General features: G+C 41.7%; 1 protein-coding gene across 1 annotated transcript in view; it reads left to right on the forward strand.

Annotated features, from left to right (window-relative positions):
- LOC121452303 (galactocerebrosidase-like) overlaps positions 1 to 17135 on the forward strand; it is a 49488-nt gene continuing 32353 nt past the window's right edge. Inside the window, exons 1-6 of the mRNA XM_041658365.1 lie at positions 1 to 210; positions 6891 to 6959; positions 7371 to 7434; positions 9949 to 10062; positions 11538 to 11677; positions 15323 to 15361. Of these exons, the coding sequence (XP_041514299.1) occupies positions 10 to 210; positions 6891 to 6959; positions 7371 to 7434; positions 9949 to 10062; positions 11538 to 11677; positions 15323 to 15361 (627 nt within the window). The 5' untranslated portion in view covers positions 1 to 9. The remainder of the gene's footprint in view (positions 211 to 6890; positions 6960 to 7370; positions 7435 to 9948; positions 10063 to 11537; positions 11678 to 15322; positions 15362 to 17135) is intronic.

The following is a 17135-nucleotide window of genomic DNA, read 5'->3' on the forward strand; positions in this document are numbered from 1 at the left end:
ACCCGCACAATGGCTGACAGGCCACTTAACGCTTCCCAGCAACGGCGGGCTAAAGCCATGATCGCCGCCGCCGCCGCGGGCTCGGCAGGCCGTGTCGCGGTGCCCTTGCTGTTGTGCGCACTGCTAGCGTCCAGCAGCGCCTACGTGCTCGACGACTCCGACGGGCTGGGCCGGGAGTTCGATGGCATCGGCGCAGTCAGCGGCGGCGGGGTGAGCGCGGGCTGGCGGGAGGCGAGGATGCTCTGGAGCGCGGGGACGCGGGATGGGGCGGGGGCGGGGGTGGGGTGGGGGAGGCGGGCGTTGCCCGGTCCCACAAGCCCCCGCGGCGTTGCCGGGCGAGCAGACGCCGCTTCCCGCACGCCCCTTTGAAGTGAAGCCAGGCAGGCGGTTAGCCCTGAGCGGAGCAGCCCGGAGGTCTCGAGGGGAGAAGTGTCTGCAATGGACCGGCGAGGGCTCGAGAGTGCCCGCGCTCTCGATCGCCCTCCTGGGCTGTCCTTGTCGCGCTGGAAGGGTCGCCTCTGAAAAAGCCAGAGAGGGAACGCCGAGCCTCAGCGGGCTGCCCTAGTGGTTCCCTTCCTTCCTAGGGAGATAGATAGTGGGCCCGTGAGTCAGACAGAAGACATGAGCAGTGCAGCAGGGCATGGGGACCCTTCTTGAGCAGCCGACAGTACACCTCCTCTTCCTCCCCATGCGAGTGTGGCCTCATAGACTCTTTGGGGTTGTGTACGGTCTGAAGCTATCTGGGATACTGTTTTTTAAGAGGGCTACCTTCATCCACGAAGAGAAACTGCCTAGGGGCTGTGCAGTCTGTGCGGGGATGGGGAATGCTGGCTCTCTTCGAGTGCCTGAGAATCGGCAGGTGTACCGGCTAGAACTTAAGTTCTGTCTTCCTCTCCCATTCTGACCTTGTCATGAACACCAGTTAATTCTTCAAAGAAGTGGTATTGGGAAAGATTTCTTTTTGGTTCGAAGATCTCAGGTGTGGGAAGTGGTTTTGTTTTCCAAGTGAAACTAAGGAGTAAACTTTAGATCTACAGGAAAGTTAGCAGCCCAGTATAATGTTCTGTATACCCCAACATTATGTTTGTGTGTGTGCGCGCGCACTAATGAGCTAATCTCTTTATTCTCAGTGGTGTGGTGTTTCTTGTTTTTTTTCATTAAAATTTAAAATAGCAAGTATTTCATATTAATCCTCAATGTCTCCTATTGCTATCTCTGTGATATTAGGTCTAATTGCATAGGCTTCTTAAAAAAAAGGCCAAACTCTCTAGTTTTACTTATTTAGCTCCATTTAAAATTAATAATTTCATAACCTGGTGTGGTGGAGTAAGCCTTTGATCCCAGCACTCAGGAGGCAGAGGCAGATGGCTCTCTGTGAGTCTGAGGCCAAACTAGTGTATGTATATAGTTTCCAGGCCATCCAAGTGCTATATAATGAAACTCTGTCTCTAAAAAACAAAATCAGTTAATAACCTAGAGCAGGAAATTCACTTTTATTTTTAAAGATTTTAATTGTGTGTGTGTGTGTGTGGTGTGAGCATATGTAGATGTGAGAGCAGGTACCTCTAAAGGCCAGAAGAATTAGGTCATTTTGAGTTGCCATCTCTCCAGTCCCCAGAGCAGGTAATTCTTATCTATAAAATATTCAATTATTAATGTCTTTGTACAGTGTTACTCAGTTTAGGAGAACAATCAGCAATGAATGAAGATGGTTGAACATACTATTTGCTTACCAGTTTAAACTGTGTGTATGTGTGTGTGTACATGTGTGTGACGGACCAGCTCATCTGGGGCACTGGGACGGATGGACCGGACAGGTTCTCAGGAATAGGTGAGTAAGGAGTCAGCGAATGACAAACAGACGCAAGACTCAAGTCAAGTCACCCATCTCTCACATAGGCTGTGGCAGAAGCTTCAAGAAAGAGTGCCCGCAGAGAAGGTGTGTGTGCTTCCTGCACTGGAGCCCTTGCACTCTTGGCATTACCTGCTCCTGTTCTAAGGAACACAGTCTGGCTTCTTCTGGAAGGGAAGACAGTATGTTTAAGTTACCAGAGACCACTGATGAGCCATTGCCATATACAGGACTATATGATGCTAATGGAGGAAGATGGGTTAATATTCAAGGGAAAAAGGTTTCCAAGTTTAATCTGGTGCTTAGTAAATAAAGAACAAAAGGCAAACTTAATTAAGCAATTAAGACGGATTCAGAAAAAACGGGATAAGGATAGAAGAAAGAGATAAATGTCTATAATGTCTTGAGATTGGTTTTGGGGAAGGTTTGAAAAGGAGTTAGAAATATGGAGAAGGAGAAGGAAAGAAGACTATATATATATATATATATATATATATATATATATATATATATATATATATAAAATCCGTGTGGCAACCAATGAGGACCTATCATAATGAGCATAAGTCATCATGAGAATGGCCAAACCACTTCCTCTCTGTATGGATTTGTATATGTATATATGTGTATATATATATACACACACACACACACATAAATATATATATATATACATATACTGGAGACTGTGAGACTGTTAACCACAACTGCTTGCCCTTAGCTCAAAATGCCATGTACTCATAGCCTAGATAAAGATTTATATCGAAACTAATGTCAAGTCATGTCTAGCACAATTAACCGTGGACTCACACCAGAGACATCTGTCTGATGAAATTCTATTCTCATGTATCGTATCTGATATAATGATTCTAAGAATAATCTGTACCACATGAAAAAACAATACATGCTGTTAAACTATCTTTTCTGTCTAATGCCTCATGCCTAGTAAAGACACATTCAGATGCAATTCCTTTGAGCTTTGAGTCTTGTGTCTGCCATTGGCCGACTCCTTTCCCACATATTCCTGAGACCCTGTCCCATCGGTCTCAGGGTTCTGACTGAGCTGGTCCATCGCACGTGTGTGTTTGTGTGTGTGTGTGTGTGTGTGTGTATAACTCTTGCTATCTAGCACAGTTTGTAGCAGCATTTAGATAGCTCTCACTTCACCCTTACATTTTTAGGGAAAGCATTTTGCTGTAGTAGTTGAAATGTGGGCTTGACAGGTTGGTGGAGTCATTCTGGTAAGGACATTCACCTTACTTCATAGGGTTTTTTTTTTTTTTTCCTGAGGGAACAAAGATAACTAACTGCCTGGCTATACCATTGTGAGGACCGGTGTGATTAGGCAATTGTGATTACTGTAATACTTTAGGGGTTAGGGAGGAGGAAGTTGTTTTGAACAAGTGTACCCCAATGCTATTTCCTAGTATCGCCAATAGCTTCAGGCCTTATTTAGGCACCTTGCTTAGTCATTTGAAAATTCATTGTTTAGTGATGGGTTTCAACATTTAGGTCTCTTGCCTTTGCCTAATGTTTACACTGACTATAGTGTGACTATAGCATTGTTTTTCTAAACCCGGTCCTTCCAGTGTTAAAAGGAGACAGGCCACAAACTGCATTTCCAGTTGTATAATGCAAAATAGGAAGAATTGCTTACGGCAGCATATGTTGGCATGTGGGCATGATGAATGCTTTTTTTTTTTTTTTGACAGTTGAACCTCTGCCAGGCTGTAAAGTTTTTTAGAACAATGTATTTTTTTCAAAGTGTGTTTGTGTGTGTGTGTGTGTGTAACCTACCATTTATCTGGGGCTTACCGTGTGCTTGAGCCCTTGCTGTGCTTTTAATGGGCATCTTAAAGTTACAACACCCGAATGAGTACCCAGCTTTATTACTTGCTTGCTCATGGTCTTGTGAGAAAATCAGGACGAATGCTACATTTAGTTCAAAGCCTCCTTCTTGTTCTTTGTACCTGTGCAAACAACCTATAGAAGATACTCAATAGCTGCTTTTGAATAACGAAGAGTAAGGGCAAGAGCTTGAGGATGACATAGCATACACGGAACTTAAAGGTGAGAACAGCACCAGGGATTAGGATGCAGGATTAGTTCGAATAGAGACATGGATCTGCTACCAGTGTTGCGCAAGAACTTGGATTAGCTGGGAGTGGCAAAAGGAAGCTTTCCCTGAAGAAGTGGACTTTGAGATGACAGCTAACTATTGAATTGGAGTTGACTAGAAAATAAAGATTCAATATACATCCCAGGATGACAAGAAACAAAAAACAGTTTGATAGGTCTGAATTAAACTTGCAAGAGTGATAGTCAAGCTGGCAGAACTGGGTCCGAGTTATTAAAGGACTGCGGTATAAACTAAACAGTTGGAATTTTATGTTGAAAGCTATCAGAGAACAAGAAACTTCAGCAGAATAATGACAGGATTACACTTTTGTTTGGAGAATATTGAACTGGTAAGTGGTGTGGAGAATTGGACAGGGGGGTGAATGATAAGCCGCTACGCTGTTTTCCTTAAACTAGTGGGGTTGAAGAGTAGGGGATGGATTTGAGAGCACTGAGGACTTCTTGCTGACTGAGGATGAGTTTGTTGAGAGCACAACCTCAGGCTTATGGCTTAGACAGATTTTGCTGTTTGGGAAGGTAGAACATGTAGAAGAAACAGATTGGGCAAGAATGCTGTTTGGTTTGGATCTGTTGTGCTCCATGACATGGTTTGTGACTCAGAGGGACAGGGTAGGAAGATTCTAAGTAGACCAGGCACCAAGCAGAATGTTCTCTATGAGAGCGCTTAGAGGGGATGGATCCCCGTAAAAAAACAAGCTCATATTGTCGGCAAATTGTCAGTTGATTGCCAGTTTTATGCTGAAAAAAACCTACCCCTGTTTATCTTGCTTATATCACCAGGCAAAAGCCTTTCCTTAGTTCTGTGTTCCTGAAGGAGAGAATTCAGGCTGATATACTCTTTAAGTAACACTTAGCAACAAAACAAACACTACAAGGAGATAGATACTGCAGTAGATTGTCTCAAAGGCAGGGGAAAAGCAGTCCAGTGGGTTTTGTGTTATGGATTTTAAAGAATTTTTATGACTATGAGGTTGATGCCATATTCATGGATGCGGTCTACTTTTCCTCTCCTGAATCATGGAGGACCAGATGATTCCATAATCATCTTGAAGAGAGAGGGGGAGTTGACTGGGGGAGGGGGAGGGATATGGAAGGTGGTGGCAGGGAAGAGACAGAAATCTTTAATAAATAAATAAATAATAAAAAAACCCATTTAAGTATGTGTGTGTGAGTGTGTGTGTGGAATATGGAGGGGTCAAAACCGTAATGAAGTTAGGGTCTTTTGAGGATGTAACCCTCATTAGTTCACTATTGTGTGTATGTGGCAGGCGGTTGCGAAAGTGTCCTCCTGGTCCCCTAGTTTTGTTTTGTTTGACAGGGTTTCTCCTGGGTGTCCTAGCTCTCACTATAGACCAGACTGTCCTTGAACTCAGAAATCAGCCTGCCTCTGCCTCTGCCTCTTGAGTACCGGGATTAAAGGCATGCACCACAGCTGCCCTAGTGTTTAATAAGGTAGAAAGGCCCTAACTTCAGCTTCAATGATGCTTGTAATCACAAGCAGGGTGCATTTGACTATCAGGGGACACAGCCTTCAGGTCCTTGGTTCTGTCATGTCTTCCTGCTGCCTAATGAGAGGCACAACCATGAAGACTTAGCTCTAGTTTTCCTGGCTACCTCATATCTATGCCTTGCCTACACCTTGATCTGACCTTCCAAAGGACAGGTTTTTGGTTCACTGTTGGTTTTCGTTAGTGCCTGTACTTTCTACGTATGTTTTTCCATTCTTTCTGTTGACAATCTTGTATGCAGTTTTGTTCATATGGCCCTGCCTTGGGGATTGCTGTGTAGTTGATCACAGTGGTAGCAGATGGAATTTATGAAGATAAGGGGAGTGCTGTTCTTCTCAGCATTACTCTGGTGGCTGTAAGATATTAATGCATAAAATTGTCTGAGATTCATCTCATTTATTCTTGCCCCCAGATATTTTTGTTTATTTTACATCCCAACAGTGTTTCCCCTCCCTCATCTCCTCTCCTTCCAGCCCCCCCTCCTACTTCCCCTTCTCCCCCACCCCCACGCAGTCCTCCTCCATTTCTATTCAGAAAAGTGAGGGCCTCCCATGGCTATCAACCAAACATGGCAAATCAAGTTGCAGTAAAGGCACTCAACTCCTGTTAAGGCTGCACAGGGCAATCTGGTGTGAGGAATAAGGCCCCAAAATTCCTAGCCCCCAGATATTGATAAGTAGTTTAAGATAGATTATTCCAGTTTCAAGACAAAATTGAAATCATGTTTACATTAGTTATTTTTCATGTTGTAAAGACAGAATACCCCAAGTGAATTCAAGGGAGCAGTGATTATTTTGTTTGAGGTGATTTATTTAGTTTGAGGGCTTGGTCTATCATGGTTGGGAAGGAGGACGAGGCAGCATGCATTGCATTTACAATTAGATATAGTGAAAGAAGAAGAGAGATAGAGAAATACAGATATGCTGGTCTGCGCTTAGCTACCTTGCTTCTTTTTGGACAGTTTGAGGCCCCAGCCCATGAAATGGTTCTACTCACATTGAGGATGGCCCTTCCCACCTCACTTAACTGAGTCTAGAAACTCCCTCTCAGACAGGCCCAGAAGTGTGTGATTCTAGATCCTGTCAAGTTGACATTGTTAACCATCAACAATGCTTTAGTAGCCTTTATAAGCTTATCTCTCATCAGCTCTTATACCAGCATAAGAAAACCTGTTAGCTCTTAGAAAAACAATAGACTTGTGCACCAGGATTGGGCACCGACCAAACAGACCAAACAGTGCAGGGAAATGACTCTCCCCAGCTCTGTTTGCCCAAGGAGTGGTCCAGTAGGGACATGTGGGGCCGGGGTTGGATGGGCTGCGTGTGAACACTGTAGACAGGTATTGATGATTATATTTGTTTTCATATTTTTGAAAACTTTTATTTTTTCAGGCAACCTCTAGGCTTCTAGTAAATTACCCAGAGCCCTTTCGTTCTGAAATACTGGATTATCTCTTTAAGGTAAGGAAAATTATCTCCTGGGCTTATGATGTTTTGAAAGTGTATGGTTTTATCAGCTTCTTGGTAGTTTTTTTTTTTTTGTTTGTTTGTTTGTTTTTTTTGATTTTTAGAGACAGGGTTTCTCGGTAGCTTTTGGTTCCTGTCCTGGAACTAGCTCATGTAGACCAGGCTGGCCTCAAACTCACAGAGATCTGCCTGCCTCTGCCTCCTAAGTGCTGGGATTAAAGGTGTGCGCCACCACCACCCGGCTCTTCCTGGTAGTTTTTGTAGACAGTGGCAGATTCCACTTGGAATAAGCTGCTTTTTGCGGTTCTGCTCCTTTCATCTGTGCAGCCAAAGGCCTCTGTGGATGATTGTGTTGAGGCTTTACATGATGGAGCATGGTGATAATACTGTTATTTTTTTCCACAGCCAAACTTTGGTGCCTCTTTGCATATTTTAAAAGTGGAAATCGGTGGTGATGGGCAAACGACAGGTAGGAAGATCTGGGAAACAGGATTTCCCCAATTTTAATCTATATGTAAACATACAGGGCATAAGGAGGGTCAGCTCCTATGAGGTGACTGGTCCTCCACAGACTGTACTTAACTCGTCTCCCTTCTCATTTTTGGGATACTTGTGCGTGTGTGTGTGTGTGTGCGTGTGTGTGTATTTGTGTGTCTATGTATGTTTATGGCAGTGTGGAGGTTAGAGGACGACTTGAGGGAGTAAGTTCTTTCCTCCCACTATGTGGGTCCTGGGACTCTAGCTGAAGTTGTCAGGCTGGGTGATATGCACCTTTACCTGCTGAGCCATCTTGCTGATCTGATATTTCTTTTCTTTTTAAAAATTATGTGAAATGTAAAATTTTCAAGATAGTATTAATACTCTAAATTGCTCAATTGGAAGTTTATGAAAAAGTTATAAGAAAAATTTAATTATGTGTAGGACATTAAGATGTTACAAACTCTAAAAATGTATTGTAAAATGCAACTTGTATTTTAGAAACAGAGCTTTCTTTCTTAAAAAAACAACATATATTAAATATTTAAATCTTCAACCCTCATAATCAAATTTTAAAGGACTTCTGTTTAGTATTTAACTTAATAATTATAGGCTAAGCCCATTAATATTAACTTGAGAATATCTTCTATATTTTGTCTTCCTGCTAGCGATTTCAAAGTAATTATTTTTAAAAAAAAGATGTATTTTGATTTTATGTGTACAGGGTTATGTTTGTGTTGATATATGTATACTGTGTGCATGCCTGGTGCCTGCAGGGGCCAGAAGAGGGAGTTGGACTCCCTGGGACTGGAGTATCAGATGGTTGTGAGTCTTCATGTGGGTGCTGGGAGCCAAGCCTACATTCTCTGGAAGAGCAGCCTTTACAGCTGAGGCATGTCTCTAGCTTGCTGGAACTCACTTTCTAACAGGTACATCTATTGGAGTTTCAGGACAAAAGTCTTGGCATCTAGTGTGACAAACTTGGTTTGACCGCTTATCAGGGACACAGCATTGGTGATGGACAGGAAGGGCACTCTTACCATCCAGATCACTCTGGAAGATCAGAGAAAGGTCTAGTGAACCACGGCTTGTTGTGAGGGGCTGACAAGGATTTTGAGGCCGTATTGAAATGGGGAACAGAGGCCTGTGTCTGTGGTTTGGCTAGCTAGAGTTTTGCATGGTTGGCAGAGCAGGTAACCTTGGTCAGGCTGTGCGGTCTGATCATTCATTATCTCAGGGCTGGTCCTGCAAAGGTCCCGAGAAGTCTTTCTCCCTTGAGAGGGCAGCTTGATTTCCCTTCTTGCCTACTGTGGGAGGCTTGCTGTTGTTTTGGGAGGCAGTCTTAGTCTGATGAGATAAATGTGTGTTTGTGGATCAGAACTGTTCTTAGACTCCAAGATAACTGCAGGACAGAGTAATTTAGAACTCCGGAGGGAAAAAGAGAGGCAAAATGAAGTCAGAGAGGGAGAAAATGAGAGGGAGGTAGGTCAGCTGCTGGGCCCTCTTTCGGGTATTCATGTAGAATTTATGTGGAAAGAAAAAGGTCCTACAGAACAGAGGTTTTTCTCAAAAAGTGTCTTTTTCAAAGATTTAGACAGGATGCCGGTGCAGGCAGGGTGCTGATGCAGATAAGGTGCTGATGCAGACAGGGTGCCAGTGCAGAGAGGGTGCCGATGCAGACAGGGTGCTGATGCTGATCTGGTGCATTTGCTGAAGCTAAATTAGAGATAACGACACATACGCACATTCTCATGTTGACATTAAAGATGACATGGTTCAGAAGCGTCATTCATAGACGGCTCCATTGAGCAACAAGTGAGGTTTGTGGTGCGTGAGAGCACTTGAGGACTTGGATGGCAGAGAATGACCTCTGACCTCGGTTTTCCTCTGCCAATTGTGAGTGCTGGCAGAGGACTTTGATACTGTGGTATTCACTTTTCCATAAGGCTAGTAGTCTGATGACATGTTATGTGGTGGAATATAAGAATTGGGGCTCAGGAGTACAGTGATTCATACCCAAAGTTGAGAGTGAAAATTAAGATGATATGAACTTGAAGTTGGACTCGGGAGCTTGAAAATCTCAGAGAGATCAGAAGCTCAGCAGAATGCAGTCCTGGGAATTTGTAGGAATACAATGCGATAGCTTCTCTCTCAGTACTGTTTTTTTACATAACATTGTGGTTTTATTATTTAAGAATCTTACAGTGTTTAAGATACTAAAAAAATAGGAAATGATATGCTTTACACAGCCACCTTCTTATAAAATTTTTATCTTCACAACTTCACAACTAGAATACAAGGAAAGTGCCACTTTAAAAATTGTTTGTGTTTGTATGTGTATAAGTGTATGAGTAGAGTGTGTGTATGATATATATATATATATATATATATATATATATATATATATATATGGAGAGAGAGAGAGAGAGAGAGAGAGAGAACTTGAACGGCTCCAGACAGCACCGTTCATGGGTTATTTCCTTCCTTTTGCTCTCTTCCTGTTCAGATGGCACGGAACCATCCCACATGCACTATGAACTAGATGAGAATTATTTCCGAGGCTATGAGTGGTGGTTGATGAAGGAAGCCAAGGAGAGGAACCCTAATATTATACTCATGGGTAAGGTTACAGTGCTTGGGGGTCTCTTTAACTTTTATATTAAGAATCATGCTTGTGATGCCCCTCTCCCTGCTAGCAGCTACAAAACATATACAGGACTGATCTTCATTGTCACTGTTTATTATGTTGTGTCTTTATGAATTATAATTTTATTGTTTTATAGATATACATTTGATTGATTGATTGATTTTTGAGACAGAGTCTCACTTTGTGACCTAGGGTAGCCTGGAACTTGCTATGTAGCCCAGACTGGCCTATCACTCATCCCCTTGTCTCTGAAGTGCTAGGGTTACAGGCTGATTTATTGTGCCTGGCTTATTATTGCTAAGTCTTGGTGTCATTGCTGTGCTGAAATACCATGACCTCAGAGCAAGTTGGGGGACAAAGGATTTTTTTCTTTTTGCTTACACTTTCAGATCACTGTTCATCATCAAAGGAAGTAAGGATAGGAACCCAGACAGGGCAGGATCCTGGAGGCAGGAGCTGGCACAGAGGCCATGGAGCTTTTTAATGACCTGCTCAACAGAACTTGCTCAGACTGCTTTCCTGTAGAACACAAGCCGGGGATAGCACCGTTCACAATGGGCTGGGCTGTAGGCCATCAGTCACTAATTAAGAAAATGCCCTGCCCACATAGAGCTTAGTCCTTTAGCAGTAGACTCACTGGATAGTTGCTCAAGATGGACTATATTCATTTCACAGTCCGTAGCAGCATGAACTACTTTAAACAGCCAGAGCTTCGGGCTTTTATCATCCGAAACGAACTCTATCACTCCATCACTTGCTCTTTTGAAGCAGACTTGCATTCAAGCTGAGCTAAATAAAATTATATTAAATGTTTTCTTTTGAATTACAAAATTTAGTTCCCTTGATAGTTAAAGGAAAGAATATTATTTTCCAAATTAAACAGTCACTGAAGAGTGTGTTCTTCCAGAAATGTTTGGAAGAGTGTAAGCATCTTGGAATTGAGCACCTGCTCCCTGCTGTGCTGTTTTCAAGGTTAGACCTCACGTAGGTGAGGGCATTTTCCTGTTAAACCACAGCCCATCAAAGACTCACGTGGTAGATCTTCACTGTGCTCAGCCTTCTGTTGTTTTAAAATGGTCTGTTGTTTTAATGTCATACATTTTACATAGTGAAATTAGCTTAGGAAAAATTGCATCATGTTGATTCTGAGTTTGCTTTTGGCAGTGAACTAGATGGTAGTATATTCAACTGGAAGTGAGCTTATTTGAAAATATCGCAGTTGAAGTGGGAATTGTAACTCGTGCCTTTCTGTTCCCTTTTCTGACTTCACAGTCCAAAGAGTCACAGGAAGAATGCGCTCACTCTGAAGTTCCCTTCACAACGGCGTTTCCTCTCGAGTCCCTGACATTTATATATTTATATAATGCTCAATTTAGGTTTGCTCATCTTGTTTCTGGTAGTGGCAGCATTGTTTCACACACTCCACTTTACCTTTCTTGTCCCCGCAGGGTTGCCGTGGTCATTTCCCGGATGGCTGGGCAAAGGTTTCAGCTGGCCTTATGTAAACCTTCCGCTGACTGCCTACTATATCGTGAGATGGATTTTGGGTGCTAAGCATTATCATGACCTGGACATTGACTATATTGGGGTTAGTAACATATTGGAAATAGGATTTACTTTTGGATGTTTATTTTAGAAAGTTTAGAAAGTAATTTGATTCATATTTTGTTCCATTGAAAAGATTTATAACCATACTTTATGTGTAGAACTACAATTTACATATTGCATTGTACTATGACTTGATATAGTTTTTATTTTGTAATTATTATGTGTATGGGTGTGTTGCTTGCATGTATGTCTGTGCATGTCATATCCTCAGAGGCCAGAAGGAGGCGTCCAATTCCCTGGGACTGGGAATTACAGGTGTTTGTGAGCCTTGTTGTGGATGCTGGGAATTGAACCAGGGTCCTCTGGGAAGAGCAGCCAGTGCTCTTTACTGCTGAACCATCTCTCCAGCCTTTGATATAATTTTAAGAAGAAAAAGGGGAAATATTTCAGGTTACAAAACTCAGAATAGACTTTCAAAAGCACTCTTTCTAAATGGATCAATGAGAAAAATATGTTCAGGGACTAGTTTTGTTTAATTCCTAGTCAGTGGGGTTAAAAGAAATCCCTGTATTTACATCATTGCCTCAAAAAAATAATACATGTTGGATTTTTTAGGGAATGTACAAATGGTTCTTGTTACTTCAATAAACAGAAAGTTGAACTCATATAACGACCATGAGAAAATCAAACCAAATCAAACCACGATGGAGTTGAAACTTGAAATAAAAAAGGCCTTGTTTCCTCTTTTGTAAGGAATGTGCTCTTTGCCTTCACTCGGCCCTTCCGCTCCACCTAACACTTGACTCTGTGGTGCTTTGTTGATTAACCTTTTTGTGCCATGAGATCCATTTGTTCTTTTGTTGTCTAAAGCACTGCAAGTGAACTGCAGGTGACCCCTTATTATTCTTGCCTTTGGACAACAGTGACTATTTCCTCTCTTTTAATTTTTTTCACAGTAAAACATTTTTAATTGGAAAGTTTTTTTTCTAATTTTATTTTTGTGATTATAATATAATTGCATTTCTCCCTCTTATGTCCTACCACCTACCCCTCCCCACTCTCCTCCAAATCCACGACCTTTTTGTTTCTCTAATTGTTATTGTGTACATATATGTGTATGTGTACATATATATTCCTAAACACCTATTCAGACCGTAGATTGTTACTTGCATGTATGTTTGTATGTTTCCATTTGGCATTGGACAAATGTCCAATGTGGAATTTCCTGGGGAACTTCACCCCCTCCCATGCTTCTTTGGTTGCCTGTAATTCTCTGTGTGGTGTTGAGGCCGCACAGGCATTTCCCATTCACTTTGGCATGTCTGTCGGTGTCATCCGTGTTCAGCTCACAGTTGGGCAGTCATGTTGGGGAGACTTTATAGGAGCTGTTTCTGACGACACCAGGAGGCATGTCTCACAGCAAACTCCCCATTTCTGGTTCTTGCTGTCGGTCTTGCTGCCTCCTCTACTGGAATGTTTTCTGAGCCTTGGGCGAGTGTGGGAGTGTTTTGTAGCGTGGGGCTATGTTGTAATATGAGCAGCGGGGGTGCGTCCCCGGCACCCGGCCACCCACATGGCTAGCTCTAGCTTATGTCCTGAAATAATTACATGGAAACTGTATTCTTTTAAACACCACTTGGCCATTATATCTAGCCTTTTCTCGGCTAACTCTCGCACTTGGACTAGCCCATTTCTAATAATCTGTGTAACCCACGAGCTGGCTTACCAGGAATGATCTTAACCTGCATCTGCCTGGAGTGGGAGAATCATGGAGACTCCTTGACTCAGTTTCTTTCTCCCAGCATTCTGTTCTGTTTACTCCTCCCACCTATGTTTTAACCTATGAGGGCCAAGCAGTTTCTTTATTGCTTAACCAATGAAATCAACAGATTGATATATGACACTCCCACATCAGGGCTAGACTCCACTACTCTGTGTTTTGATTGGCTGTGGTTAGTAATTTTTTTGGTGCCAGTCCAATTCAAATTCTCCTTCAAAGCTTTTTCTAGTTCTTAAGCAATAATATTGTTTCTTTACACTTTAAAAGTTATTCTCATTCTGATGAATATCTTCTAAACCAGGAATTAGCTGATTTTTTTTTATAAAGAGCTAGTGTATAGATATTAAGTTGGCACTAGTAGTAGCTCATAGGCAATATTAAGACGTAATCACTTGCAGTATAATCATTTCAAACTGAAAACTGTTTACACTCTCAGACCTTGAAGATAAAGGTGGCGGGCAAGAGTCTGCAGGCTGTTGAAAACCTGCGTCCTTCTGTCCGAAACTGTTTATAACATACTGTAATGTGTTAAAAAGTGTAAAGCATACTGAGTTTGTGTGTTGGGGGCCGGCCACATACCCTATGATGCCTCGCATAACTGTAGTGGGTCTCCATTAGCATATGCATTTTAATACAGCACTGACTAAAACTGATATTGAAGTTTTCATATACTCGCGATTTAAATTATTAGCCAGTGCTTCCTGAGTTCCTACTGTGTGGCAGAGCTGTGCCTGCCATGTTCCAGCAACATCAGATTAGTGAGCTCTTGGAAGCGAGAGGCAGGCACTGCCGCAGATCCTCAGTCCTCCTGTAGGATGATAGAGGATGAGGATGAGCCCTGGCCACAGGACGGCAGAGAGCGGGATGCTCGCTTTTACTCTCCCTTTCCAGATTATAGCTGACAGTTTGTGTCTGGAAATTGTTTTTAGTGTTGGTATATTTAACCCAGTAGTGTGGTTAGAAGCAGATAGAGTGCCCAGTTTTATCTTTAAGATGTGTCAATCTTCACTAAATATTTCCAGTGAGTGACGCTGACGCCTCATTTTGTTCCGATGTCTCTAATAATCACGTGCTGTGGTGAGACATTCTGTAATAAGAATTGCTCTATTACACCCAGACCTTAGGGTCATCTCTTTAATGGTTTTCTTTTGTCACTGAAACTCTCCCCTCATGATTCTGAACTCTAGAGAGCAGAGTGTGTTTCGTTTTACTCGTCCTGATTAAGAGCCTACTCTTTGGTTCTTGCTGATCATTACATTTCTCACTGTAAACAAATTCCTTCTATATAGTGCCCTGGTGAATAATTTGCTTGTTACTATGTTTCTATATCAGAGTTATTTCAATGACTCTCATACCTATTAGTTCTCCAGCACCCACTGTACTCTTTGTACACATTACAGTTCTGTTTTCTTCTTTTTTGAGAGAATACATACTTTGTTGTTGTCAATCTCTGGAATAAATGATTTATTTTGAAAAAAATGATTTTATGTATGTGAGTGTTTGCTTGTGTGTGTGTTTGTGCACCACATATATGCTTGCTGCCCTTGTAGGCCAGAAGAGGGCGCTGACTCTCTGAGAGCTGTGGTAGAGACTGCTGTGAGCCACCCCAGGGATTGGAGATGACTCTGGTTCCCTGAATACCATTGTGCACTCTCTCTCCAGACCCATAAATTACTTTGAAAAAATATTCTCTATTTTAAGTTTTGTTAAAACTTTTAATTTTTAAAAGTTATGTTGCTTTATAAACATATTTGTAAAGTTCCACGACAGGCATTTTCAAAAGACAGGAAACTAGTTCATCAGATATAATGAAAAATGGGATGAGAAGTGGCATTTTAATGAGAATGTTCATTTTCAGATATTTAAATACTTTGAACTGAGAAATTTTGGGTTTTTGTTTTGCAGATTTGGAATGAAAGGCCATTTGATGCCGACTATATAAAGGTCTGTAAAACTATATAATCTCTTTTTACTTATACTTTTATACACAGAAGTTTGGAAGACTTTGAAATGTTGGTTTTTGACAGCATAATTAATTTACTAAATGTGCTATAAAATTAAATTCTTCATGTCTATGTTCCTGCTATTGAAAAGTCTGTGTGCAATTCTTCATAGGCCCTGAATGACCTATCTGAAGAGTTGGGTTCAATGTTGAATGTTGGGGTAAGGTTGTGACTTACAGTGGAATTCATGCTTATTTGAATCCCTTCAGCACCAGAAGGAAAAAGAAAATGAAGCAAAACATTAGGTAGGTGTAGTGGCACACCTTTAATCCCAGTACCTGAAGGCAAAGGAAGGTCTCTGTGATTCTGAGCCCACTCTGGTCTACATAGTGAGTTTCAAGATAGGCAGGATTATATATCTCGACAAATAAGCAAAGATATGTACCAATGTAAATATGTATGCATATCTATGTAATAGCTTTATAATTCTGATAAATGTTATAAAAGCAACATATTATTTTAGATTTTAAAGACTCAAGAAATTTAGCTTTATTTGTTTATCATATTTCTGAATTTCATTCAAATATCCATGATATTGTTCTTGTGTCTTGTGGTTCCATTTCTGGCTGTGCTAAGATCCTCTGACCAAAAGCAACTTTGGGAAGGAAAAGGACTTATTTGACTTACATTCCCAAGTCAGTCCCTTACTGAGCCGAATCAGGGCAGGAACTTAAGAAGCTTGGAGCAGAAACCACGGGGGAATGGTGTTGCTGGGCCACTCTCAGTTTCACGCGTAGCTAGCCCAGGGCCATCTGCGTAGGGATTGTGCCTCCCATTGTGAATTAGACCTTCCCACAGCAGTTAACAGTCAAGGCAGGCCCCACAGACGTGACCACAGGCGAATTGGATCTGGGCAGTCCCTCAAATGACACTCCCTTCTCATGTGACTCTAGCCTGTGTCAAGTTGACAGTTAAAGCTAGCTAGGGTAGAGCATATCACATAACACGGCTCTGTTTGCCATCTCTGGAGAGTAGTACCCAGTATTTGTAAATCTTATTTCACTACTTTTCTTGGATCACTCTAATACCATCAAGTCCCTCCCATGAGGTGGTTGCTATTACCAGTTTCCAGGAAACAGAAAACTGAAATGATTTCTGTTATTGGAAAAACCCAGTAGTTTTACTTTCCATACTTAGCATTCACTAGTTTATTTCCCATCTCTATTTGTCTTGTCTATGTCACTTTTCTCCAAGAAATATTTTGTAACTACATTTTGTTTAAATTTTTGCTGTTTTTCTTCAAATCAGATGCATATGCTTCTAAGATATCATTTCCAATGGATTTATTTTGCTTACTCATTCAGTCAGCAAAGCAGCAGGTATTTCGTTCAGTACATACTATGTCAGCATAGTATATAGTATATACCATGTCAGGCATTGTTAACATTTTTGGAATGCAGTGATAGAGAATACTGTTAATGACCAAAAGAAGTATTGGCAAAGGGATAGAGAAAAAAATTAGTCATAATTCTTATAAAAGAATAATAAAAAAACTGTTTTTTCTGAAAGTGACTAGAAGAGATGGACTTTGTCCCTGGCTTGGTTAGGGAGGTCTGTTGAAAGATTAAGTGCAGCTGTAACCCCCGGGCTGCTAAGGCAGCCCATGGTATTAAAGTCACAGCTGAGGGTGACGGGAAGAGCACTTGTAAAAAGATGCATCAGACCAAAGAGCGAGAGAGACACCGAGCCCAAGCAGTAGGCTCCTGGCGTCCCTG

The sequence above is a fragment of the Microtus oregoni genome, unplaced genomic scaffold, assembly GCF_018167655.1.
Source record: "Microtus oregoni isolate MIOR12 unplaced genomic scaffold, Mior012 000009F_ref0000495, whole genome shotgun sequence".
NCBI lineage: Eukaryota > Metazoa > Chordata > Mammalia > Rodentia > Cricetidae > Microtus > Microtus oregoni.